At 35.3% G+C, this 27,823-nt stretch overlaps 1 protein-coding gene across 2 annotated transcripts in view; it reads right to left on the bottom strand.

Moving 5' to 3' along the window:
• Positions 1-456: 456 nt before the first annotated feature.
• cnksr1 (connector enhancer of kinase suppressor of Ras 1) overlaps positions 457-27,823 on the bottom strand; it is a 56,529-nt gene continuing 29,162 nt past the window's right edge. Inside the window, exons 7-21 of one of the 2 annotated variants that reach the window (XM_056476966.1) lie at positions 26,105-26,164; positions 23,228-23,296; positions 22,829-22,948; positions 18,564-18,652; positions 16,725-16,837; positions 14,213-14,331; positions 13,943-13,976; positions 13,670-13,845; positions 10,696-10,769; positions 10,259-10,330; positions 6,704-6,768; positions 5,753-5,826; positions 4,934-5,036; positions 4,645-4,823; positions 457-1,383 (exon numbers count right to left, since the gene is read on the bottom strand). In XM_056476966.1, coding sequence (XP_056332941.1) covers positions 1,057-1,383; positions 4,645-4,823; positions 4,934-5,036; positions 5,753-5,826; positions 6,704-6,768; positions 10,259-10,330; positions 10,696-10,769; positions 13,670-13,845; positions 13,943-13,976; positions 14,213-14,331; positions 16,725-16,837; positions 18,564-18,652; positions 22,829-22,948; positions 23,228-23,296; positions 26,105-26,164 — 1,674 coding nt within the window. In that variant the 3' untranslated portion in view covers positions 457-1,056. The remainder of the gene's footprint in view (positions 1,384-4,644; positions 4,824-4,933; positions 5,037-5,752; positions 5,827-6,703; positions 6,769-10,258; positions 10,331-10,695; positions 10,770-13,669; positions 13,846-13,942; positions 13,977-14,212; positions 14,332-16,724; positions 16,838-18,563; positions 18,653-22,828; positions 22,949-23,227; positions 23,297-26,104; positions 26,165-27,823) is intronic. The other variant, XM_056476967.1, reaches the window with a different exon arrangement.

Raw genomic sequence — 27,823 nt, 5'->3', positions numbered from 1 at the left:
TTGCTAATGTGGATTAAGAAAACTTTAAAGGGCACCTATGATGAAAATCATCTTTGGAAGCTGTTTGGAACTGAGTAGGTATAGTGTGTCCACAGTCATACTGGGGTGATATAAAGACAATAAGTCTCTTTTTTAAAATTTCCTGACGTTAAAATATGATCCAAATCCCTCCCGTTTTGAGGCCCACCGCAACATGATGTAGGAGTTGTTGAGATGTTAATACGTGGCTGTCAATCAATTCGGTGGGCGGGGTAACCGTGCAAAAACCAAGTCTCACTGGAAGAAGAGACAGTACTGTCTCATGTGATCTCCTGGCTAAATAAAATAAAGGAAATGAAAAACACCCTGACAGGCACGCCGGAACAGTGGGCGAGAGAACTAGCATTAAACAGCTACATGTGTTCAGAGCAGAAAAATCCTTCTGAAAGGTATAATAAATAACTTGATGGGTGAAAAAGGGGTAAAATAGTTGGCCTTTAATAATTAGTTCAGCAAGTGAAGATTAGGCAGTCTTTTGTGGTTGTTTGATAGGATTGAACACATAAACGCACCCCAGTTTTCAAAATCTTCAAGAAGTGATCAACAGTGGACATGCTCAAAATGCTTCAGTCCCCATTTGCACTTATATTCAGTGTTGTCTACTTGTGATCCGTTACACAAAAATGCATCTTTTTAATACCAGCTGTAAATTGAGCCCTCTGTTATAAAAATAATAAAATATATGTATAAAAGGAATACTTTCTTGTTGTCCTAATTATGCAAATCTCACATACTCACCTGAAGTAAAAACAAACATGTATCATGTCAATATAATTCATCTAAAATATTATTTAAAACTACAAACATCAGCATAATCAATGTTCTCAGCAAGTGCCTAAAGTTAGATTTGTTCTTTTGCAGACGTGTAAAGTAGTTCTGAACTCCAGATGACAGATCTTACTATGCAATTCAGATCCCAACAGTTATCCCAGTGTTGCACTTTCTGTTTTAGTTACGTTTGCCTACAGCGCAGGAGGAAAACGGTCACATTTAATTGTCGTAAGTTCTGTAGACGTGTCATATGTAAAAGTAGCTGTCTGGTGATGTTTCGTCTGTGTCTGTGCTCTGCGTTTGCATGGGCACCTGTGCATTTGTAGGAGTGGACTCTCCATCATCAGGAGCCTCTGCGTCCACTAGCTGTTCTCCATCACTCAGACTCAGTGCTCTCGCCTCGTCGCTTGCCTTGTTCACTGTGTCTGTACTGGGTGAGTCTTTTAGTTTTTGCAGTTTCTCGATGTCCTGCAGCAGCTCTTCATTGAACTGCTTCCACTGACGATACTTCTGCGGTGTGAACTCTGAATCCTCCAGGATCCTGTTGATCAGATGAAGCTCCGCCTCCTTTGCCTAGAAAGCACAAGCAGCCAATGAGAAATATTGTGTAATCCTGATAAGTTCATTTTTTGTGTGGTAAAAGAGAACATGAACTGAGAAATCAAAAGTTATTGATCTTATATCTGTTATGATCTGTTTATGATATACATATATGGGGTCATTGTACAATACACCAATGCATACATTTCAGAATTGTTTTTGTTGTCAGTCAAAAAAACTGCTTATATTGAAGCCAATCAGGTTGTGGAATGAATCCCTTAACCACATAATATTGTAGATAAACTCCGCCTCCACTGAAGATATACATCACTGCATGTTTAGTTCCTCCCACAGATTCATATTACAGTTGATAATGAGTGGAATATGTAGGTCAGCACAGAAAGCAACTGATAAAGTTCTTCTGAAGACATTCAGGGGTGAATTCTAGAAAGCAAGGTTAACTTAACATCTCCACTCTGAGTTGTAGGGATGTAATGATTCACCATGAGCCGGTTGAAAATCGATTCAAAATGTGACGATCCAAATCGGTTGAAATGTTGAATGAATTGCGATACATTTTTTGAACAGAAGAGGGCTCTGTGTTTACAGGCGCAAACTCGCTTTACCTGCACATCAACGGCATGCAAGAGGTGGGTTTAAAATGACAGTAGTAAAGTGTGCCAGACAAAACACAAACTGTGTGCAAATACTATGAGAAGACCGTTACTTGCACAAACAGAACAACAAATACGATAAACATAAACCATCAGCACAGTGAAAAACTACTGTCTCAGACATCTATACGCAAAAAATAACCTATTAATAAGCCAAACCATGCGGACCATATAATTTGCAGCTTCGCTTGTTCCTATGAGTGATATGGAGATCACAATGCATCGGTGTTTTAATAGCAAAAGTGTGGGGATGTTTTTCAGACTGAATGAGAAAATTGTTCTGTTACAGAACCAGGTATTATGTTATGTTTACCCTCTCCTTTTCAAATTAGTTTATGCATATTTTAATAATTAGCTCATTATTATTGAATATTTCAAGATTATCTCTTCTTGAGTGTATCACACTAATACTAATACAGATTAATTATACAAGTAATATTAATTCTTCACCTTCATAATCATGTTCAACTCCTGTCTCTATCCTACTATATAATTAGTCATTTTATAATCCGTTTTTTATGCCAGTGGCCAGAGGGCCTATTGACCACCTGTGTACACACTGCTCTCTGGTTTAGGAAAGGCTTTCCTCTCAACACCAACCATCTCAGTCCCTAGTGAAAGAGTTTTTTCATCAGCAGGGCACTTTGTTAATGTGCAAAGACCTCAGCTTATGCCACAAAACAGAGATATGCTGATATTTCTTTTTTAAATTGTAAAATCCCAGCACTGTCACAGTTTTACTTTGTTTATATTAATGAGTCTTCTTTAGTTTGTATTATTCTTGTTTTTTTTTAAATAGCAATTTAGTTACGGCAGAAAATATATTATTTTGCAAAAAAAGTGCAGCATTTAAGAAAAAATGAAAGGGCTCTTCAACTTAAATTTGTTTCAAATAATTCTGTTTAAAATCGTGATTAGATAGTGAGATTAGTATCGTGAATCGTATCGAATCGTGAGTGAAGTGAATCATTGCATCCCTACAAAGTTGATTAACCCTAAATCTCCTTTTTTAAGGCATGTCAGTTCAGTCAACTTAGCATATGTTAACCCTGAACATACAAGACATTCTCAATAGGATGTCGAAACCATGGGTCACCATGGAAACAGATGCTAAAAGCAGCACGCCACACCTCTTCTTTCTCCTTCTGTTCAGGAGTGAGCTGCCATTTTAATCACCCCTATTGATAATTGTACATTATTTTCTAATATGGATTTTTTGATATTGTTTTTCTGATAAACAATTATACTGTTTGTTAGAAGCTATTTATACATTGAATGAACTAATAATTGAAATAAAAACATGTCTGTGTTGCAGAATAATGAATAGTTCATGTATATATATGTGTGTGTATATAGTAATGTATATAAGACATTACTATATACACACACACTCACTATACAGACCCTAATAATATTATTTATCCATATCCCTTTTTGAGCCATAAAATTATTAATGCGGCTTCTTCTATTGATGAACCTTCAGGTAAATATTAAATTGCCATTGCTGTCTATTGAAGGTGTGTGCCTGCTGTCAACGATAATCGGGTAGGGCAGTGGTGGTTCTAGTTTAAATGACACCCTGGGTGAACCACCCCATACACCCCCCTCCCCCCTTAAATTGTTAGATTTGTTATTCAATAAATATAACAATTTATTTATATTTATTCTAAATAAATAAAATTTTTCTTAATATTATCACACAATTATTATTCTAAATAAATACCAGAAATCAATACTAAATGTTACTGGAAAACAATGCAAAACAACTGGAGTGATATGCTAAGACCACTTAAGAAACCTTTAGCATGGATATTAATTATGACAATTTTAAAGAATATAAAAAAAATATGTTTTATGGAATTATCTGTTGTCTTAGACCCGACTCATGGCCGATAGTTAATAATGTTATGAAGTCTTCCCTTCCTGACTCTTTATCCCTCCTTTCTGCTTTATAGCCATGCTTAGTAAAAGTTACATCATCATCATCATATTATATAAACTTTAGTTTAGTCGACTTGCAAAACTCGCTGCGTGCCGACACAGACACAAAAGTCTGTTACCTCGGTTTCACGCCGCATGAGCGGCGCGTATTTTATCGGCGTGCATGTAAACAACATGGATTCACACAGGAGTGCGTGAGGCGCTGGGGAATGCATTTCTGGGCGCATGCGTCATTTTGCTTTCACCAGCTTTAAACCAGCGCCGAGGGGTAGAGGTAGTGAATTAGCTAAGTCAGTGGCACCAACAATAATTTAGTGGCTCCATTTTATTTATTTATTGAAATATTGGGAATTTACATAAGTCCATTTAAATTAATAATGTCAACAGCAAAATCATATTGGGGTGGCCAAAGTTTTCCCACAGCCACCCCTTGGGGGCGCCCCTGACACCGCTGTCACACAACTTCTTTAAATAAAACAAACTGTTAGCCAATCACATTAGTAGACATTTACTTCCAAGTCTACAATCTGCTATATCTACTCAATTGATATTCTGATGATGAACAGTCAAAACAGAACAGAAAATAGCCTATTAACGCTAAATGATGATCTTAATATACCCCAGAGAACATTACAAAATACAAAAGGCAGCTCATAACCCTTTAAAATTGGCATCTGACCTTCAATGTGCTCTGCAGGGCACGGAGTGTGTGGATCTTCTCATTGATAACCGGGTTTTTGTTGCGTTTGATGAAGGATTTACGAAGCTGGTCGTGAGTCACCGGCTGATTCTGACCAATCAGAGTCACTCCTCCTTTTTTCAAACTGTTGAACATTTCATCCATCTCATCTACATTTCCTGAGAGTCAAAGAGAGCATTTGCTTGTTTATGATAGGCTTGGTTTATGGTTAGAGTTTTAGGCATGTGTAGATATAATATATAAAGTAGCTGATGGGCAGTTCCTTTACCTGCAATTTTACTGCCCGTTGCTTGTGAAATGGTTATTGGCTCTGACATCCTGTTCTGCTTTCCTTTCGTTCGAGGAAGTGTGTTTGATTGAGTTTGAGTTTTCTATGACAAAATGATGAGAACATTTTATTAAGCATTAAAAATTATAATTTTACTGAGGAAGATCATGTAAGTTGATCAAAACGGACAGTAAAGAGGAACATAAAAAAGCATCAAAGATTCCAGAAAACAAGAAATATGCACAAATGTTTTTGAAATTGATAATAAATGTTAATGAGCTCCAAATCAACCTGTTGATTTCTGAAAGTGTACAGTATGTGATACCAAATACTACAGGGTGGGCCATTTATATGGATACACCCTAATAAAATGGGAATGGTTGGTGATATTAACGTCCTGTTTGTGGCACATTAGTATGTGAGGAGGCTTGTAAATAACTCAGGAAAGAATAAAGTTTTGTCTAAAACCAAGCACACCATTGTTTTTCTTGTGAAATTCCCAATAAGTTTATTGAGGTGTATCCATATAAATGGCCCACCCTATGAATAATGACTGATTTGGTATCACATAAATTAATTTAAATATATTTAAAAAAATAATTTGTAATATTTTTTACTGTTTTTTTAAACAGCGGTGTAAATAGTGTGATGATGTTCCACACACACACAAAAGATGAAAAATGTTTTATCTTGAAGTGGTCTATCCCAGTAAATAACATTTTATTATTATCTGTTTTGGTGTGTGTATAGAACTGCATTTACATGTGTGTTTGTGAGAGTGTGTGCTCTGTTTGTGCATGCGTGTATATTAATCCTCACCGTATTGAGTTTCTTCCGATGAGGAAGTGGTGAACGTGATGATTCCTCCTCAGACTCAGTTTCACTGTAACAGTCTGACAAAAGAAACCTCAATCATTAATCCAGCACAACCAAAATTACACCAAAATCCTCTGACATTGAAAATATAACACAAAAGCAGCAAATGTAGCAAAACATAAGGCAGCACAGAGATTAAGTAAATGTATTTTACCAGAATCACAATCATATTAAAAATGTATATAATATTCTGAAGAATATTGCAAAAAACCAGGCATTGACATCGAAAGTAGGAACAAAAATACTATGGAGAGTCAACGGCTGATTTTTTGCATCATCTTCAGTTTGTCTTTCTTTGTGAAAGAAGAAAGAAACTCAACCAGGTTTGTAACAATAAGTAAATGAACTATTACTTTAAATAATTAACACAATGCTTTTAGCACATGCTTTACAATTTAGTGCACTTAATTATTTTTCTCATATTTCCTAACAACAGCTAATTTCTGCATTAAAAATAACATGGATGAAGTGATATCTCATTAGGACACGTAAAATAAACTGCTAATCAATTCATATTGTTGCATTTAAATATTTATTTATCTATATGTTATACATTTTATAGTGTTGTAAAGTATGTTGATGTTTCTATGAAATCCATTTTAGTCCTGGACTGCTGAATTTCCGGTGTGAACAACGAATTTACCTTTGAATACTGATAAAGACACCATGATCTTATTCTTTACAGACGTTTTGAAGCATCACAGTTTGAGTTTTAACAGACTTTCAGTGGAGGTACAGAAATCAGATGTATTTTAATTCTAATTTAGCAGTGCAGACATAACAGCTATATATATATATATATATATATATATATATATATATATATATATATATATATATATATATATATATATATATATATATATATATATAAAGAGTGTGTTGTTTCCATACCTTCTTCACTGTCTGGCTGACTCTGGGCATATTTCTTGTGTTTCTTGTGTAAGCAATTTATCCATCTGTTAAAAAATGGACAAGGAAAAAAACAGTATGAAAACACAAATCGATAACAAAGGCAAACCACGTGTCTCACAAGCTTGACGTTTGCACAGAACTTGTTTTATATTGTACTAGGTGATGACCAGTAGGGGGCATAGTTGATCTGTCAGAAAACCCGAATGCTTAAAAACGGACAAATACGTTTGTGTGCTGTCGAAAATAGAAATAATACGCAGGTAAACATAAAGTTGGAGTGTTTAATAGGTTAAAAGCTCTGGCATTCACTTTGTCTAGAACGCTAAAGAGCATCTGATCCAGCGTTTGCTGAATCACTGCTTTACTGAAGCTCACGAGGTCAAACTCATTAACAGTCATTTTAGAGATCATAGCGTTTCATACTGAGGCTTTTCATCGACCACTGCAACCTGGCAACAGAGTATCTGAACAGCTGTGCCTGGAAATAGTGGACATAAAAGGCATAAATCTCTTCAGATGAGACAAACTAAGTCACCTGAGCGGACTAATATTATCAATTGGCAAATGAGTGGGGAATGATACATGATGGCTAACCTAACTGACCAGGGCTCTCTCATGAACATCATATCACCAGCTCTATATTTAGAGGTAACAAGTACCTGAGTCTGGCTGGTCATCATGGGACAAATCCTGCAATGTGAAAGATCTTCAATCTGAAGTGCTTCTGTTATATAAACTGCTCAGGCCTGAATTACTGCAGAGGCTGTTGAATTATCTGACCGTGTACTAAAAATTATTGTCACAATAGGTTTTTTTTTCAGCAGTTTAAAAAGCAAAGAGAGGATTCACAATAAAATCAGTATACTTAAAAAAGCCTAAAAATTTTAACTGTTATTAATTATTCACCCTTATGTCCTTGCAACCCCCTGAGACGTTCATCTTCGCAACACAAAGAGATTAAATCCAGAAAAATACAAAACAAAAAACAAGTCCATGTGTTTTTAGTTGTTCAACTTAAATATTCTAAAGCTATGAGAATACTTTTGTGTGAACATTAAACAAAAATAAGCTTTTTTTATTCAGCATTTTTTCTCCTCAGTGTCAGTATAGGGCACGCACTCACATGTCCTGCTTAATTACACCTCTGACGCATTATCTTAGATATGCCTGTGCTTTATTTCAAACAGAAGGAAGTTCTGTGTGGGCATCTGGCATCCATTTTTGTTTTAAATGTATACAAAAGGATTGTCGTAGCTTCGTAATATTTAGATAGAATCACCAAAGTCATGTGGTCTGCTCTGACAATGTTTTTTGGAACCTCTATTGACTTTGAATAAGTCAGAATTATTTCTGTCTATGGAGGATGAGGGAGCTCTCAGATTTGATCCAAAACATGTATGGTTTGGAACAGGATGAGGCTGAGTAATTATTGACAGAACTTTCATTTTTGGGTGAACCTTCCTCAAGTATATTTAATTACAACATATGTAGCTCATATGCAGCTGATAAACTAAAATAAATGTACTAGCAGCAAATTGTTTGCTCTAGTTGTTTGCTCTAGTTTGCTCTAGTTGGATACTTCCTAGTTGGATACTATCCCTACATTTGCACAAAAACTTTCTATCAGCCAGTGATATTCTAGTAATCTAAGCTACCTAAATAATTATTTTACCATGTTTTCCTCTATAATATTAACCAGCAGACTGAGGAACAGCTTTTTCCCCAGAACTGTCTCCCTTTTGAACTCTGCCCCCCACTGACTCTTTTGCCCCTCCTCTTACACCCCCACACTCTCCTCATAACTTATACTCCCCATAATAACTGTACTAATTAATTTTCACATTTAAAATTGTACATATTCATTGCACTTTATTGCACTAAATATAGCTAACTTGTTAACAAAGGTTAGACAGCGGAACCACGCCACACTTTGTCTCCTTAACCAATCACCTTCTCCCTGAAAACTTATTTAAGGCAGACCAGCATCTAGCACTGTTCTTCTCGTCCTCTCGAACTCTCTCTTTACTCCTAGGTTGAATCTGAGGGTCCAATCACTCTACCAAAATATTACAGAGACGGTACCCCCGCTCTGAGTCTCTAGGCATCATCGTAGGACCCCTGATCAACCTACCTACCTGTTCACTGTTTATCCTTTTACTTCCCTTTCTCTTCATCCCACTGTTCCCTTACCATCCCTTTTATCCCTACAGCAAAGTCAGCACATACACATTTGTAATTATGTTCAAATATATCTGCATACTTCTGATTATTAATAGAAACCTGTACATATATTAATTTATTGTAAATCTCTGATCATAGTTAATACAACCTGTATATAATGTTCACAGTGCATCCATCTGTAAATATTACCCATAGTTGTTCTATAATTGCACTTTATAACTTATACCTAGGGCCAGACAGAATCTGCTGACATTTTTTGCTATTTCTGCTGAGAATTTTGTTAAAAATCTGTGGATTTATACGGAATGATTTTGGGAGTATCGTAACTAAAACCTTGATATATAAAATAAAAATAATACCTTTTTAACTTTTATTTAATGTTTACAATGCAAATCCAATTAGATTCAATTTATTTGGTAAACAAAGCAAGTCTCTCATATAATATATCTACTAAAAGACAGAAAATATTACTTTACAAACTGTACTGTAAATAAATCATAGGAACATTTTTATATTAGTCATTAATATTACTGTAATTCATTTAAAAACTGAATAAATATAAATAAACACATATTTACACAAGTAAATAAACAGAATCAATGATGGGCTAAAAATCTTTGGAAATCTGTAGAATTCTGCACGCGCAGATTGCGTGTGGGCCTACTTATACCTACATCCTACACTTGCTGTTATTGCACTCCTGGTTAGACTTAAACTGTATTCCGTTGCCTTATACATACTCGTACATGTGTAATGACAATAAAGTTGAATCTAAAAAAAATCGAATCTAATAAAATTAAGCGATTTGTGAAATAATTAAGAATGAATTGCCCAAGCTAGATCATGGTAGAATTAGCGCTCAGAAATGACCCACAAGATCTGGAATTATCATGCAAAGTGTGCTCGGCATAAATTTTGAGATTGTCTTTACACCATTACTTCATTTGCATAATTCATTTAATGAATAAAACAGTGCAGAGAGAGTAAAAAACTCAGCTAAAGCCGCACACTGTGTAATAGCTGTCAGTATATGCTATTTATTCAGAATTCCATTGAAGTTGGCCTTATTCTACTTGTCTTTCACACTAACCTAAAAATCCTTTCACATCACAGAAGTTGCAGACTCTATCTTTAAAAACCCAGCATCCCTGCATCTAATGAATCTATTTAAATTCAAAAGGTCAAAGCACAATCATTTGCACATGAGGAGAAGCTGCAGGTGTGCAGTGAGATCTACCTACCGTGACATTTCGCTACTCAATAATCTTTTTTGCAAAATGCTTTCTAACATATAATGTCAAGACTGGCTGTCGTTTCGAGAAAATGCTTGTTTATTTTTGCGGCCACACTCACTTGCTCATGTCGGTGACGTTATCAGCAGCGAAGAAAAAATTCTGGAAGCGCGGGTGGCACATTTTAAACACACTAGAAGACAAGAGAGAAGAGAAAGAGATCAGATGATAGTAATCATTAATCTCGTGGCAGAGGCTTTAGCAGCTTAATGAAAAAATGAAGAGTCATTTGTCATCATGGTGGCAGGTTGTGCTGTTCTGCGGGGGAAGATCCGAGGAATGTAAAGTGTAATTGTTTTATTCACACATCTCTGGCTAACTGCCCTCCCGCGTCTCATACTCTCACTCTCAGAGCCGACTTCTGTTTCTTTAATACAGTGTGAATACAAACAGCATCGCTGAATGGAGTTTAATGTTGTTCAGTCAACAGAAACGCCTGCAGATAATGAATGGGTAACCAGCGGCTGCGTGTTCTGTATAATGCAGGAAGATACTCACTACTTCCTCTTGTGCTCTCCTGCGCTCTCAATATTGTAGCTGCCGATCTTGATTAAGCCCTCCGCCTTCTCCTCCTGTAACACAAACATGGCTTCTGTAATTACTTTGTTGTATGTATAAGTAGATTTTCTTCAGAGTTGGAGATGCACTGATATTGTAACTCTGGCTGAAACAGATAAGCTTGATATAATAAACTGTTCAATTAAGATTAAATTAATCAAATTAAAACCAAGTTGTCAGCGGTTTGTGTGTTTTTTTGTAAACACGTGCAGACAAAATTAATATGACCTCCATTTTTGATTATTGCATGCATCAACTTAAATTGAAGGCAAATTTATTACCCTCCTTTGACATTTTTCCCAAGAGCTGTTTATTGAAGATTGTTTTTTTCAGCAATTTTAAACAATTCCTTTAATACCTAATAAGTTCTAATAATTATTTTTATGTCTTTGGCATGATGACAAAGTAATATCTTACCAGTTATTTTGCAAGATACTAATTCGGCTTGACAAGCAATTTCGTCACTGTCGCCACTGGCTAGCTTGGTTTGTGACTTTTGGAGCTGCGCATAGATGGATTTGCTCTTCAGTGTTTGGACTTTCAGCAGTGAAAATAAAACCACACTGAACTGAACTTCAACTCTGAAAACTGGACTGACGCAGTTTCAATTTACTAGAACTTCTACAGGTTATATGAAGTAATCCTAAAGGTAATTTCAATACCTTTTTAAGACTTTTTAAAGACCTTCTCAGAATATTTGAAGACCTCATCGCCACTTCAAGCTCTAATCAGTATCAAGCCTTTAACTTTATAAACAATTGTTAATAAACAGTTGTAGTAAAATAAATCAACAGAGCACGACCATGCTACAGAACTCAGAAGAAGCAAAGCTTGAAAGATTATTATGTTTATAAATTATGTGGTTGTTTTCAGCGATAGGCTTCAGCCACTGTTTAAACTTGTCTTTCTCCAACCAGGAGTACACAAACTTACATTTTCCCATTTTGTCGTCTGTTTTGCTGTATAGTTTCGCTACATGTGGAGAGTGTCACATCACCTTCTCACTTTTGTCGCAAATTACGCGACTTCACCCAGACGGAGGAGCTTTGCCGGACACGCCCCGGCCTGAACCAATCGTGTGGATCGAGCACGCCATTGTTAATATTAGGAGGAAAATAAATATATTTAAGCTTTTTTTGGAGTCAGACACTTTGGACAACGCCTGAACAAAATTTAAGACTTCATAAAATTGTGATTAAGACTTTTTATTTCTTTTAAGGGCCCTAATTTTCTCATAATCGATTTATCTACTTTTAATACTTTTTAAGACCCCGCAGATACCCTGTTCTATGTTAAGCTGCTTTGACACAATCTAAATTGTAAAAGTGATATAGAAATAAACATGAATTGACTTGGATTTAATTTATAGGCATACCTGGGTCAATTAGATTATCTGTGGATGTTAGGTTAATTAGGCAAGTCATTGAACAACAGTGCGTTGTTCTGTAGCCAATTGAAAAAAAATCTTACGGGCGATAATAATATTGATCTTAAAAATCATTAAAAAAAATAATACAGCTTTTATTCCAGCCAAACTTGAAGAAATAATTATAATGTCACTAACAGAAAAATATTATAGGAAATCCAGTGATTGCCAAATTTCCTTGCTCTCTCAAACATCACTTGGGAAATATTTGAGAAATAATTTCACAGGAGGGCTAATAAAATTGTTAATCTGCAGCCAAACCAAATTACCCTATTTGTGTGTCCCTACAACATTTAACAGCAAAAATACTACACTTATACTCAAAATCAAACATTCATTCATTCATTATTCATTTTCTTTTCAGCTTAATCCCTTTATTAATCAGTAGTCGCCACAGCGGAATGAACCACCAACTTTTCCAGCATATGTTATACAGATACCGGTCCAGCCACAACCAAGCACTGGGAAACTCCCATACACTCTTGCATTTACACCCACGCACACACACTATGGCCAATTTAGCTTACTGAATTCACCTATAGCCCATGTCTTTGGACTGTGGGGGAAACCGGAGCACCTGGAGGAAACCCACGCCATTACGGGAGAACATGCAAACTCCACACAGAAATGTCAACTGACCCAGCCGTGGTTCTAACCAGCGACCTTCTTGCTGTGAGGCAACAGCGCTACCCACTGCACAACCACTGACAATTTGTAATAACTTCTGATTGTGATCAAACGTAGGGTCTTATAATAAAACAGAAACAAGTTATTTTAGCATTGTTTGAAAAAGCTAAATGTTACACATGCTCAGCATTTCAAATGTAAACACGGGTTCTTCTCGAATAAATAGTCCAAATCACAACAATATTCACACAAAAAAACGTCATAATAGCATGTTGATTAGCTTGAGAAAAGCTGGAGAAAAGTTTATTAGGGGTTGTTATGTACATAAAGTAAGTAAGAGTAAAGTGAAAGTTCATCAGAAAACAAAGAGACAGGGCAGGTTATTAATGAGTGATAGATCTGGGGGAATATTTTATTCATTCATTCATTCATTCATTCATTCATTTTTCTTCAGCTTAGTCCCTTTATTAATTAGGTGTCACCACAGCGGAATGAACCCTCAACTTATCAAGCATATGTTTTACGCAGCGGGTGCCAGCTGCAACCCAGTACTGGGAAATATCCATACACACTCATTCACACACATACACAACTGCCGATTTAGTTAATTCAATTCACCTATAGTGCATATCTTTGGACTTGTGGGGGAAACTGGAGCACCCAGGGAAAACCCATGCCAACACGAGGAGATCATGCAAACTCCACACAGAAATGCCAACTGACCCAGCTGGGACCTGAACCAGTGACCTTCTTGCTGTGAGGCGACAGTGCTAACCACTGAGCCACCATGTCGCCTCTGGAAATATTTTAACAGAAGCTGAATTAAATTTGGTATTGAATTACAAGTAAATTCACACAAACCTGCTGGCTGTTATACCAATACAGCGTTGGACCTTTCAGGACGAACCAAAATCTCTGCCATTTCTGAGTCATGAAGACACCTGCTTCTTTTCTCTTCTTCCAGAGCCATCCATCACAGTCAGGACGACCGAGTTCACGACAGGACACCCTCCTGCGGCTCATCGCTGTCCGCATTCCTTAAATACAACACAAATCAACAAAGAGTCATTAATTTGCATTGAAAAAAAAAAACAACCCTTGAGAAAATAGTTAATGAGCATGTCCATGCCTGACCTTTAGTAGAGCTCTTCTTATTCTCTTTTTCCTCCTGTGGTAAAAAGAAACATATAATTAGCTGGCGATCACAGGATTTAAAACAGACCTTCTGCCGATGCCATCTGATCTGGCACAATCAAACACTTTATTATTAAATGACTCAAACAAATGGCTTTTCAATGACTCATGGTGCACTCAAGTGTACCACGCTGAAGGGTGAAAAATCAATACAGTAGCTCTCCAAAAACACATCTTGCTTGACTAGGAAAAGGTGCAAAGTGTTCTTACTCTTAGTCCTGCCATATCAGGACAAGAGCTGGTGCTGGAGCGGTTCAGTTCCTGTGGGGAAGGACTTCTTTCTGTAGATTTTTTTACTTCCAAACTGTTTCGACTTGCACGCGGAGAGTCTGTAAACAAGAGCAGGATTAATAAATGATATATCAGTTTTTGTTGTGCTGATTTTTTTAACATTCATAATTGAACAATACTTTGATTAATGTGTTTTTTGTGCTTGTATATTTGCTGGTTTAGGATTGTCAGGGATATACACAGTTGAAGTCAGAATTATTAGCCCCCCTGTATATTTTCTCCCCAATTTCTGTTTAACGGAAAGATTTGTTCAACACATTTCTAAACATAATAGTTTTAATAACTAATTTCTAATAACTGATTTATTTTATCTTTGGCATGATGACAGAACATAATATTTTACTAGATATTTTTTAAGATACTAGTATTCAGCTTAAAGTGACATTTAAACGCAAATTAGGGTTATTAAGCAAAACATTGTATAACAATTGCTTAAGGGGACGTATAATATTGACCTTAAAATGGTTTTAAAACCAATTATAAACTATTTATTCTAGCCAAAATAAAACAAATAATATTATATTCTTCAGAAGAAAAAATATTATAGGAAATACTGTGAAAAAATCCTTGTTCTGATAAACATCATTTGGCATGTATTTGAAAAAGAAATTGACAGGAGTATATACACTGCCGATAGGTGGTGGCCAGTCACTGTCTTCATGGAAAATGAGTGATTTAAAGCTATGTAGTATGATGGAATATAGGATCACCTTGAAATAAATTGGTAACCATAATAGATTAAATTCCATGTGTACTTGTAAATAAGTGGCCATGGCTAACTCACATGAAGCTCTGAGTGGAGCACTTATAGTAAGATTAAGTCAGCAATCTGAGATGGACTTTTTAGATGAACTGTTTTGCATCACTGACTTGAAATTGCAAACGTGAGTACAGAATAGCTCCATGTACAATATCCGTCATTGAGTTAAAATACCTTCTGTAGCACTTTAAACTCTGCTGACTAAGTACTAAATAAATTATGTTAAAAAAAATGCTATTTTTGTTTGATTTATTGCACAGAATATACAGTTGAAGTCAGATTTATTAGCCCCCTGTTGAATTTTTTTCTTTTTTAAATATTTGGCAAATGATGTTTAACAGAGCAAGGAAATTTTCACAGTATGTCTGATAATATTTTTTTTTCAGGAGAAAGTCATTTTTGTTTTATTTCGGCTAGAATAAAAGCAGTTTTTAATTTTTTAAAACCCATTTTAAGGTCAATTTTATCAGCCCCTTTAGACTATTTTTTCGATAGTCTACAGAACAAACCATCGTTATACAATAACTTGCCTAATTACCCTAACCTGCCTAGTTAACCTAATTAACCTACTTAAGCCTTTAAATGTCACTTGAAGCAGTATAGAAGTGTCTTGAAAAAAATCTAGTACAATATTATTTACTGTCATCGTGGTAAAGATAAAATAAATCAATTATTAGAAATGAGTTATTAAAACTATTATGTTTAGAAATGTGTCGAAAAAATCTTCTCTCCGTTAAACAGAAATTGGGGAAAAAAATAAACAGGGGGGCTGATAATTCAGGAAGGCTAATAATTCTGACTTCAACTGTAAGAAAAAAAGATTGACTTATTGACCCTGACATTAATCATACAAGTGCTAATTCAGTCTCCGCCCTATTAATCCTTTTTTCTTTACAGTATCTCTGCCAAGCAGCCTCCTGGGTTATAGTGACTGCCATATGCATAATTTATTCAGGGGCTGCCGTGTTACACTAATAAATATTATTAGTTGGTTGGTTCCGTTTAGAAAGAAAGCATCAATTGTCATAAAATCACAAGAAGCTCTTTATAATCAAAAAGCTAACACTTATGGGAAATAAAAAATGTAAATTAATCTGTAATTGAACACTTCTCATACAAAAAAGAAAAGCTAGCAGCATCAGCTCAGCCAAAATGTGTTTGAATATATCGGCAAAATTCAACTTTGTGCAACCATCCTATATTTAGGATGAAATAAAAAAGGTAAATTCCTTCTCAGTTATAAAGTATTTAAGTTCATTTATTATAACCTTGTTTGTTGATTTTCTAGAGAAACATAGTCAAATAATGTTTAAGAAATCATTTTTATATGCAAATTTCTGATCAAAAAATATTTATTATCATCAATATTGAAAACATTTGTTCGGTTTAATTATTTTTTGTGTAAACTAATGCATTTTTGTTCAATTAAAACATTTATTTGAAATTAAAAACCTTAGTAATATTATACAATTCTTTAAAGTCACTTTTGCCCAAGGTCCAAGAAGTCTTGTAACAAATGACTAAACCCAAAGTGTTGACTGGCAGTGTAAGTGATGAGTGCTGTACAAACTGCATTTACTATCATTATGTGGTAAAATTGTTTATTACTTTAGATAGACAGAATTGTAAAAGTCTGCACACTTTTTTTGTCCAGTCTGCAGCGACTCTTACCTGTTCCTGGCTGAAGCCGTTTTAAGGTGCCTGACTGATATTCATTGGAGCTTTGATCCGTAGTGAGAGCTGATTTCTCCCGTCTGAAATGATGTGTGCTGTCTGACGCTGATCTGTGGTACAGAAATACATTTACATTTAAGCATTTAGGAGATGCTTTTATCCAAGCAACTCACACTCATGAACACACACTAACTGGGCTATCCGGGGAACAGTTAGGGGTTTGGAGAGATCACAACTCCAACTGAAATCACAAGTCTAACTCTCTAACCATTAGGCCACAACTGCCTGTGCATGCATGTATTTATATATGTATACTTGCCGTATTACCCTAACCTGCCTAGTTAACCTAAGTAACCTATTTAAGCCTTTAAATGTCACTTTAAGCTGTATAGAAATGTCTTGAAAAATATCTAGTCAAATATTATTTACTGTCATCATGGCAAAGATAAAATAAATCAGTTATTAGAAATGAGTTATTAAAACTGTTATGTTCAGAAATGTGTTAAAAAAATCTCTGTTAAACAGAAATTGGGGGGGAAAATAAACAGGGGGGCTAATAATTCAGGGGGGGGCTAATAATTCTGACTTCAACTGTACATACATACATACATACATGAATACATACATACATGCATATATACATACATACATACACACATGCATACACAATTTACTAGCATATAACAACAGAAATCAACAAGACTAAGCTGCCATATGCAGTGCTAGATATACAAAAGCAGCTTTAATACTATGAAAACTGACTCAAACATACAACAAACACACTACAGCTCACACACTCAAAAAATGTACTGTTTGTTAAAACTACTTATTTAAAATTTGCTCTTCAGTGTTTGGACTCTCAGTAGTGATTATTAAACAACACTGAACTGAGCTAAACTGAACTGAACTTAAACACTACAAACTGAACTACACTGTTCCTATTTACTGTGACCTTTTATGTGAAGCTGCTTTGACACAATCTACATTGTATAAGCGCTATACAAAAAAAGGTGAAAATGAGCTGAGACTACAGAATTCTTGAGATTTTTGGGAACAACTTAATTGTTTTATGTTCAAGCTACTTATATTTGTAAAAACTAAGTTAACTTAATTCCTATATGTTGTCCCAACACAAATCAATGGTGTGGAACCCAGCATTTTTTACAGTGCATTCTAATCCAGTGCATCGATACTGTATGCACCCATGTTGGTATTGGTGATTTACAGGGATTCTTCATACTGTAGGTGTAATGTATTTTATACAGTTAAACAAACGCCAAATATAAAGCCTTAAACCACCCCTCGCCCTAAATCCAACCCTCACAGAAAACCTGTGGCAAAATTTGAATGTCAAAAGACGTTTTGAATTACAAGGACATCAGGCATAAACCACTGTAATAGAGTACAACTAGGTCATATCCATGTCATTATACAAAAAACTTGCAAACCACCAAAACCAGTACACACACACACACACACACACTCACAAACACACTTACACACAGACCTGAGATAGAGCAAAGCTCGTATGTCCTCACTGTAGCTCACAGAAAACAGTTATGAAACAAGAATTCAGTTTATGAAACACACATGTAGAGAAATGGAGACTTTCACTTCTTATACACAGAACGCTTTACTGTAAAAGAGTAAAAAGATGGAAAACAGAATCAGTGCTAAGCCTTCGAGAGAAGCAGGAAAAAGCGATCCTATTTCAACCTACCGTTTTGTAAAACCTTTAAATGTGATCATTTCTTCTCCTCAGTGTATGAACATAGGCTTCATTTTAGAGAGCTGAAAATCCTGTGAATGGATGATCAGAAACATGTTTGAGCTCACCTGAAGGACAGAGAGCGGACTGAAGCTGCCACCCTCCCCAAAAGAGAGTGTCTGTTTTTCTCCTCCTCTTCCTCCTCAGGCTCCTCTCTCTGAAAGTGAAGAATATGAGAGATCCATGTTTGGAAAAGCCCAGTGTCACCACACATACTGACTCAACTCCAGCGTTTTACTGTGGTGAGAGATGGAGGTGTGTGTGTGTTTGTGTGGCAGTGATGAGTTCATGTGCACATGTTCATGTCTTGTGAAGCATCATGGTAAGTATGTTGTGCCTCTCATGAGGTTTGTGTCTGTGTTTGTGGTTGTGAAGCAAGAGTCTGGCGACAAAAATGAAAACAACTTCATTTTAATGGTTTCTAAATTTAATTAAGAGTGTGATAGTTATAAACTGGTTTTAGGCAATGAAAAACTAATATTACATATATACATCTAATGAAGGAGTAAACATTTGAAACTGGAGAAAATCAGATTCTCCCTAAAAAAAGAAAGAAGACAAATTCTAGAAAATCTGGCAACATTTCATGGATTACATTAAAAACATAAATTCTGCAGGAAATAATTCAATTGAAGATGATTAGACTAATTTAGATTAAAACAGAAGGTCAGTATTTAGTTTTTTATATATTTATTTATTTATTTATTGTTGTATTTATTAGATTTTATTATTATTTATTTAGTTTTTGTAATTTTTTTTAATTTTTATTGAAATATTATTGTATTAATCTATTATCAATATACGTCTGTGTGTGTTGTCTGTATATTGCATGCTCTATTGTCAGTTGTTGTGAGAATGTTTGTTGGACTAAATTTGTAAGTCGTTGTGTTTGCATGTTTAAAAAACAAAAAAGAAAGTTTAAAAAAAGAAAAGAAAAACTAATATCTAATTTAGGATTATTTTAAACAAACCTTTGAGTTTCAAGCATTAATGGTATGTTGTAGCGAGGACGTAAACAAGGATGTAAACAGTGGGACATGCTGTTTTGCACCGTTAACAATTTAGCTTCAAATTCATATTTATCCGTCAAACCCCTGTAAACACCCACAATCTTTACCAGCGCTGCAGTGTCTCTCTGTGCGGTCACTTTCCTGCTGCATTCTACATCTCAAATAACAAACTCTCAAAAGACATGTCAACGTTTTATATTACTTACAATTGCTTATTCCGTATATATGTTCTCTTTCATCGCATTCAATCTGCCCAGTTGGTGGAATGAACTCCCTAACTGCATCAGAACAGCAGAGTCACTTGCTGTCTTCAAGAAACGACTAAAAACTCAACTGTTTAGTCTCCACTTTCCCTCCTAATCTGTAACTGCCTCTCTGGCTACACCACTAACTGTACTCTCTCAAAAAAAAAAAAATTCTAATGCTTTGCTTCTTAGACTTTACACACCTGAAACTTGTCTATAGCACTTGTTCACTGCTGCTCTTATAGTTGTGTAAATTGCTTCCTTGTCCTCATTTGTAAGTCGCTTTGGATAAAAGCGTCTGCTAAATGACTAAATGTAAATGTAAATGTAAATATATGTAAAAAAAATGGTCAGATTTTATTTTAGAAAGCAGGTGTGAGTTTCAGCTGTGTGCACTTCATTTTTCTGCCCGATTCAGGCAGTTAACGCTGCTAACAGCTTCTCTGACTGACAGTGTTTACACAGCGCAAAAGGACATGCTTGTAGGGGAATGACATGTTGACGTGGAGCCCATCCGCAAATCACAGCACATTATGTTTACTGACCAATGAGAGCCTCCTGAGGGCGGGCCTTTCGGAGGAACTAGGAAATATGACAGTCGTTTTCATGTTAGCTGAGTAGCAGTATTTAATCAAAGTAAGATTTATGAAAAAAAAACGTGATTTTCTACAAATAATGCGGGAGCATACATTGCTTTTCATCTTATAAACACAACCAAGCCTTAAAAATACACTCTGGATCCCCTCTTTATAATATAATATAAGGTACCATAATCATAAATAAAACAGCATAAACAGCACAAATTAACACTAAGATTACTCAAAGTCTTTCAAATGAAAGCAAAGACAAAACTGAAAAGAAAAGCATAAGAAAATGCTCATGACAGCTCAAAGTTTTGTGGGAACATCTTGTGTCTGAATTCATCAGCCTGAGGTTGGTGTGTTTGTGTGTGTTTGTCAGAAATCCTTGAGGATTCAGTCCCTCAGGGTCACGTCAAATCCAATCATTTTAAAAGCCACATGACTGCTATTACACACTACACACCAGAAACACACACACATATATTTATATAATTTTGTACATTTTTGTAGTCATAGGAGACTGATGTGTAGGAGGTAACTGTTGTCATGATGATGTCCTCAATATACACTGATTTCAAATTCTAATCTCTTTCATTTGTTCATTGTAATTGTGGATGTGAAATAAGAGAGTATTCGCTGTGGTGTCACAAAGAGGAAATGTGTGTATTGCTCGTTAAACAAACACAACCTCGTGTGACGTATGTACATGTGACGTCAATAAATTTGTTGCAAAAGAAACCGCTAAAAGAACCAACAGTGTAAAATGCTTGCAGCTCCTCACATGAGACTCATGTGTTCATCTCTAGCTGGTTATTAACTCGGTCAAAACACTCTGGCTTTGTTCATACATACTGCTAAAATTTGTGAATTCATATGCATATGGGAAATTTAAAAAAATAACATGAACAATTTGTAAATTATTGTAAAAAGCTATTACAAAACAAATACATGCAAATTACATTAAAATAAATGAATTTATACAGTGCTCAGCATAACTGAGTACACTCCATTTTAAAAATGAATTTTTTTATCCATTTCTCAGTGAATATAGGCAATATATTTTGGTGCATTTAAACAGAACTGATTTATTAAACAGATATATTTATTAAAATAATATTTTAGTCACCAAACATATTTAGAAATTAAAAGATAAAACAATTAAATTCAAGCAAAATATTGCGAAAACAAATTACAAACTACAAAATTTCAACAAATGTTCAATTTTTTTGCTTCTCCTGATTTTTCCTCTTTTTAAAATTTGTATTTAATATTTTCATATACATATACATTTGGGTGAACTCATTTTTGGACCGTTATCATAAGTTATTTTGTTAGATAAGCTCCAGATTTTACTTCAGTATGGACTAATCTAATGTTTACACAAAAATATAATATTGTATAGCTTCCTATTAAAAATATGAATTTAAAAGATAGATTTGTGAGAGGTGTACTCATATATGCTGAACACTGTATATGTAAAATTTGTATTATTACTAGTAAGAGTATAAAGAGTAAAAAAAAAAAAAAAACAAGTCCTATTTTAGACCTATTTATAATATTAATTTTACAAAATATCAACTGCGTCTTAATTCAGGAAACTATATAGATTGCTATTTCATTTTAGGATGGGAGCCTTTGCATGGTGATGATCATATTTGTTAAGAAGAAAATCCTGATTGTGTAAAGCGTAGTTATGACCAGTGAAATAACAAACACATAATTATGAGACTCTAAGTCATAGCATGAATTACTTTTGATTAATGTCATAAATCTGACTTTTTGTTATCAAAATTATGATGTAGTTACATGTAGTAACACATTTACTTTTTTAACACATTAATTAAAAAAACATCTCTTTCAGCCACATACAATGTCATAATAATTCAAATTTAAACTGTTCATAATCTCCCCCCCCCCCCCCCCCCCCCACTGACAGCTACTTTCAGTTGTTATATGTGGTTCCTTTGCAAAATAAGAGTGTACAATTTCTGGTCTAGACATCAGACTTGATAATCTTGTTGAGCATGTGTTATGCTGACATATTCTAAAACAAAGCCATTTTAGTATGTCTGAAACTACCGATCTTAAAGTCAAAAGGTTCCAAAGCTGTTCATTTTCTCTGCTGACTACAAAGGAAGACATTTTGAAGAAGGCTGGAAACTGGTAGCCATTGACATCTATGTATAGTAGTGCACAGTCCTGTGTTATGTTATAAATTTCTGTTGTTTGATGTAGCTCCTTGGTCCTGGAGGAACATTGTTTCGTTTCACTGTGTTCTGCACAGTATATTGTTGAAAGGAAAGTAAAACCAACTTGACTTGACATACATAGTATGAAAAAAAACCACTATGAATGTCAATCGCTAGGGGTTTCCAATATTCTTCAAAAATACAAAGGAAGATACTTCTGTGTTTAACATAAGAAAGAAAGTTAAACATGTTTTGAACAAGTAAAAGGAGAGTCAATGATGACAGAAAAAAGAAGAAGCCTCCAGTACCTCAGACTTGGCTCGGCTCTCCTTACGTTTCAGAAATCCCGGAAGCCTCCTCACAACCAGAGTGACCCCATCTGGATTCTCTTCTAGTTTTTTAACAAGGTTTTTCCTGTTCCAGCCAACCTGGAAATGGATACATCATTTACATTGCTTCAACGAGAGATCCAGTTTTATTTCACAAAGCCAATCAGTAATTACAGGACACTAGACCACAAACTATTGATGATCCAATTTAGTGGACAAAAGACATCTGCTCAAATACAGCATCGGGTCATCCAGTGAAATGAACAGTCTCACTGTGCTTCATTACACCCCTGTCTAATTTTATAGTTACAGCAGCCTTTATTGAAATAAACCAGCGTAACAAAAAAACATCATTAGCATTGAATGGTTACCACTTACCACTATCTGTCCGTTGACCTGAATGACTTCATCCCCCTCTAAAATCTTCTCACAGATCTCTGCTGGAAACTGTAAGACAAGATTTATGATTGTGTAAAAGGAAAGAGCACACTAATGCACAGTTCTGAGTACATCAGTACCAAAAAGGCATAGCAAAGGAGTACAATGGTTTAGAAGGAACCACCACAGGTAAAAGATCAATGCCCATTCGAACTGGAAAAGCAGATATCAACACCATTAGGCCTGGATGAAATGCAAAAGATGAGGTCAGTAAGATTTAAAAAAGCATCATGATACTTTTATTCAGGTGATTAATTTCTTTATTTCAATTGCTCAAAAACATTTATAATGTCACTTCGATTATTTACATTTTTTCTATAAATACTGCCCTTTAGAACTTTTAGTATTCTGGAATCCATTAATAGTAATGAATGTTTCTTGTGCAACAAATCAGAAAGATTTCTATAAAGGGTCATGTGACACTGAAGCACATCACAGCAATATATGCACTCACCGGCCTCTATTTTTTAGGTAAACCTGTCCAACTGCTCGTTAACGCAAATTTCTAATCAGCCAATCACGTGGCAGCAACTCAATGCATTTAGGCATGTAGACATGGTCAAGAGGATCTGCTGCTGTTTAAACCGAGCATCAGAATAGTGACGAACGAGAATTTAAGTAACTTTAAACGTGGCATAGTTGTTGGTGCCAGACAGGCTGATGACTATTTCAGAAGCTGCTGATCTACTGGGATTTTCACGCACAACCATCTCTAGGGTTTACCGAGAATGGTCTGAAAAAGAGAAAATATCCAGTGAGCGGCAGTTCTGTGGGCGCAAATGCCTTGTTGATGCCAGAGGTTAGAGGAGAATGGCCAGACTGGTTCCAGCTGATAGAAAGCAACAGTAACTCAAATAACCACTCGTTACAACCGAGTTATGAAGAAGAGTATCTCAGAATGCACAACACTTCGAACGTTGAGGTAGATGGCCTACAGCAGCAGAAGACCGCACCGGGTGCCACTCTTGTCAGCTAAGAACAGGAAACTGAGGTTACATTTCGCACAGGCTCACCAAAATTGGACAACAGAAGATTAGAAAAACCTTTGCCTGGTCTGATGAGTCTTGATTTCTGCTGCGACATTCGGATGGTAGAATCAGAATTTGGTGTCAACAACATGAAAGCATGGATCCATCCTGCCTTGTATCAACAGTTCAGGCTGGTGGTGTAATGATGTGGGGGATATTTTCTAGGCACACTTTGGGCCCATTAGTACCAATTGAGCATTGTGTCAATGCTACTGGCTGTACCTTACTATTGTTGTTGACCATGCCCATCCTCTCATGACCACAGTGTACTCATCTTTTGATGGCTACTTCCAGAAGTATAACACGTCATGTTATAAAGCACGAATCATATCAGACTGGTTTTTGAATATGACGGGGAATTCGCATCATGCAGCAATACTATCATGTCAATATGGACCAAAATCTCTGAGGAATATTTCCAGTAGCTTGTTGAATCTATGCCATAAAGGATTAAGGCCTTTCTGAAGGCAAAAGTAAGTCCAACTTAGTACTAGTAAGCTGTACCTAATAAAGTGGCCGGTAAGTGTACATAAAAACTAATACAGATATTTTATCAAAATAGACCATCACATTACTATTTTGACTTTGTTTTTGATCAAATTAGTGAGGTGAGGATATGATGCTTCTTTCAGAAACCTTTTTAAAAATCCTACCGCCACCAAATAAGGGTAGTGAAGACAGACTGACAGTTAATGAATGAAAAATGTTATATACTCTTTCCCATTTTCCGACACCAAGGAAGAAAGTTTTACTTTAAAGCATTCTTTTATTTTATTCTCTCAGGTCATTATATGAAAGAAAAAAATGGACAATAAATGTAAACCCAAGATATCAGTTTAAAAGGGAGTCCAGATACCTTTGAATGAGCTTAGACGCAGTCAATCTTCGCTCACTCTGTTCTGAGTGACATGTGTGGCGTAAACTCATTTACAGTTTTGTTTATTGCTAATGTCAAACACACGCTCATGTGTCTCCCAGCAGACAATTCAGCGGACGAGTTGAAAATAATTTTTTGATATTTTATTCACCCTCAGGTCATCCAAGGTGACTTTTTTTCCCAGTGGAACATTAAAAATAGATTGCAAGTCAATGGTTGCACCAATTGCACCTTAAAAAGATGGTTTTTATTCACTATTTACTCACCCTCAAGTGGTTCCAAATTTTTTTTTTTACGAATGAAGGAAACCGGTAAGCATCCAAAGTAGGAAAAAAATTTAATTGAAGTCAATGGTTACCCGTTTCCAACATTCTTTGAAATATCTTCTTTTCTGTTCTACAGTAGAAAGAAAGTCAAACTGGTTCGAAACAAGTGGAGGGTCAGCAAACGACAGAATTTTAATTTTCAGCGGCCCCTCTAAACATTTACAGCTAAAACAAAATGAATGCTGGAGGCTCCTGGTGATACAATGAGGTGATGTCTTATGAAGTGAGACAATCCGTCTGTGCAAGAAATAATGTAGATTAAAGGTAATGCTGTTATAAATGACAATCAGCTTCTTCCACAAATGAATATATCAGCTTCATAAAACCTCAATGTATCATATGGAGCCACATGTACTCATTTTGTTTTTTGACTATCCAAAGATAACCCTTTATACATACATTTATGCATCATTTCAATCTTTAATGTTCTGTTACAGTAAAAAGGCAACCACATCTTGGAGTGCATGAGGAAAAGTAAGCTAACCGTAAATAAAAAAACTTCCAAACTTTTTCCTTAAAAAATTACATTAGGAATTCTTTTGATTATTCTTTTACTTTGAATTTTGACAAAACGTGTGAAATATACCTCAGTTGGTGTTCCAGTGACAAAATGATTTCTGGATCCTGTGGTGGTGATCTCAATTCCCTATGTGAAAGAAATAATGTGCATATCAAGCCATGAATATCTTACACCGCAGCTGAACTACGAATCAATGGAATTGATATTGGATAATATAAGCGAGCGGAGAATATGGGCTGCTAATTGGTACGTGAACCCTGCTGCTTCTACTTTAATACTCGGCCCTCCTGCCATCAAGGTCAGCAGGAAATATGGATCAAAATTCAAAGGGGGAAATTAGGGAGCATGTTCAAACCGGTGCTGGTCAATGAATCGGCTGCAGTATCAAATGTCAGCTCGAGCTGGATATAAATTGTATTGATTCTGATGAAAATGTACAAAGACCTCCTGCTTTAGAGACAATGAATCAGGATAATCTAACCTCAGGCCACTGGATCCATTAGTATTTGTCAGATCAATAATTATCAATCATGTCCAGTTATTATATTTCCTGACTCTTGTGTTCTCCAAAGCATGGCAGCTTAGAAAATCAAAATATGGATCATTTGAGTTTTCCCACAATCGCTCTTTTGAAAACAAACAGAGACAGACATGTCTTGGCAAGAATAACAAGTTTTTTGCTTTATTTTGTCCCTGGCAATGAATTATGGATTGTGCACTTAAGAATGTAAAATCCTGTTATTGGACTTCCTTGAATGTTTTGTGCAAATGAACAGCTACAGAAAAAAATTATACACCACTTGCAAGTTCTCAGTTTCTTTGAATGTATGATTTAAAGTCTTTGAGTAAAACGTGTTTGAGTAAAATATTCACTTGTTTTGTTTTTCAAACTAATGATGACATTTCTTCAGAATTTATAATAAAAATTATGTCATTTAAAGTAATCAAATTGTTCAAAATAACAAATTATTTTTTTTTTTAAGTTTTACCAGCAGATGAGTTCAGAAATTAATATTTGCTGAAATAACCTTACAGTCATTTTCAATCACAACATTTGTTATTTTGTTCATCTGCCAATTTTAGAAAAAAAAAGCTCATTTTAATTGGGAAAAATTTTTCTTAGACCACTCCAAATAAAATAATATCGGTTTCATTATAAAATATATATAAAATTAACACTTTACTTAAACTCATACCCAATATAATGAGTAAATGCAGAGAAACTGAATAATAGTCTCTTATTTTTACCATAACTGTTGCCAAGTGTGTATTCATAATATATGAGGACAAACAAAACATAAAGGTGCAAACTTCGATTTAAACATGTCAAACAATCCAAGGCTGTGTCCAAAATTGTCTTTGAGGGATCAGCCATTTAGTGGTGTCTGAAATCATAGTGGACATTATAAAGTGCACTGAATCAATCCCAACAATGCACAATGTGCAGTGCAATAATGGGTCTACAACCGGTTTACATTCAACAGATAATAATGGACCCACAATACACTGAGAGTTTGCACAGCGAATGAATTTATATATCTGATCACAGAATCTAAACATCTGATCACAAGAATGTACAACTCAATCCTATTGGTGCACTGTAAAACCCAACAGTCAACTTTATCAAATGAAATGAGTGTAGTTAACTCAAAATTTACTGAAAGTCAATTCCACTCATTTGGAGAGAATTTTGAACACAGTGTTGAAGGTAATGAGTTAATTAAATACCTCATTGCTTCAACTTAAATCAAGTAAGTTCACAGTACTCATATAGATTTGTATACA

Source organism: Danio aesculapii, chromosome 17 (genome assembly GCF_903798145.1).
Source record: "Danio aesculapii chromosome 17, fDanAes4.1, whole genome shotgun sequence".
In the NCBI taxonomy this organism is placed as follows: domain Eukaryota; kingdom Metazoa; phylum Chordata; class Actinopteri; order Cypriniformes; family Danionidae; genus Danio; species Danio aesculapii.
This window is presented reverse-complemented; position numbering and strand designations above follow the sequence as displayed.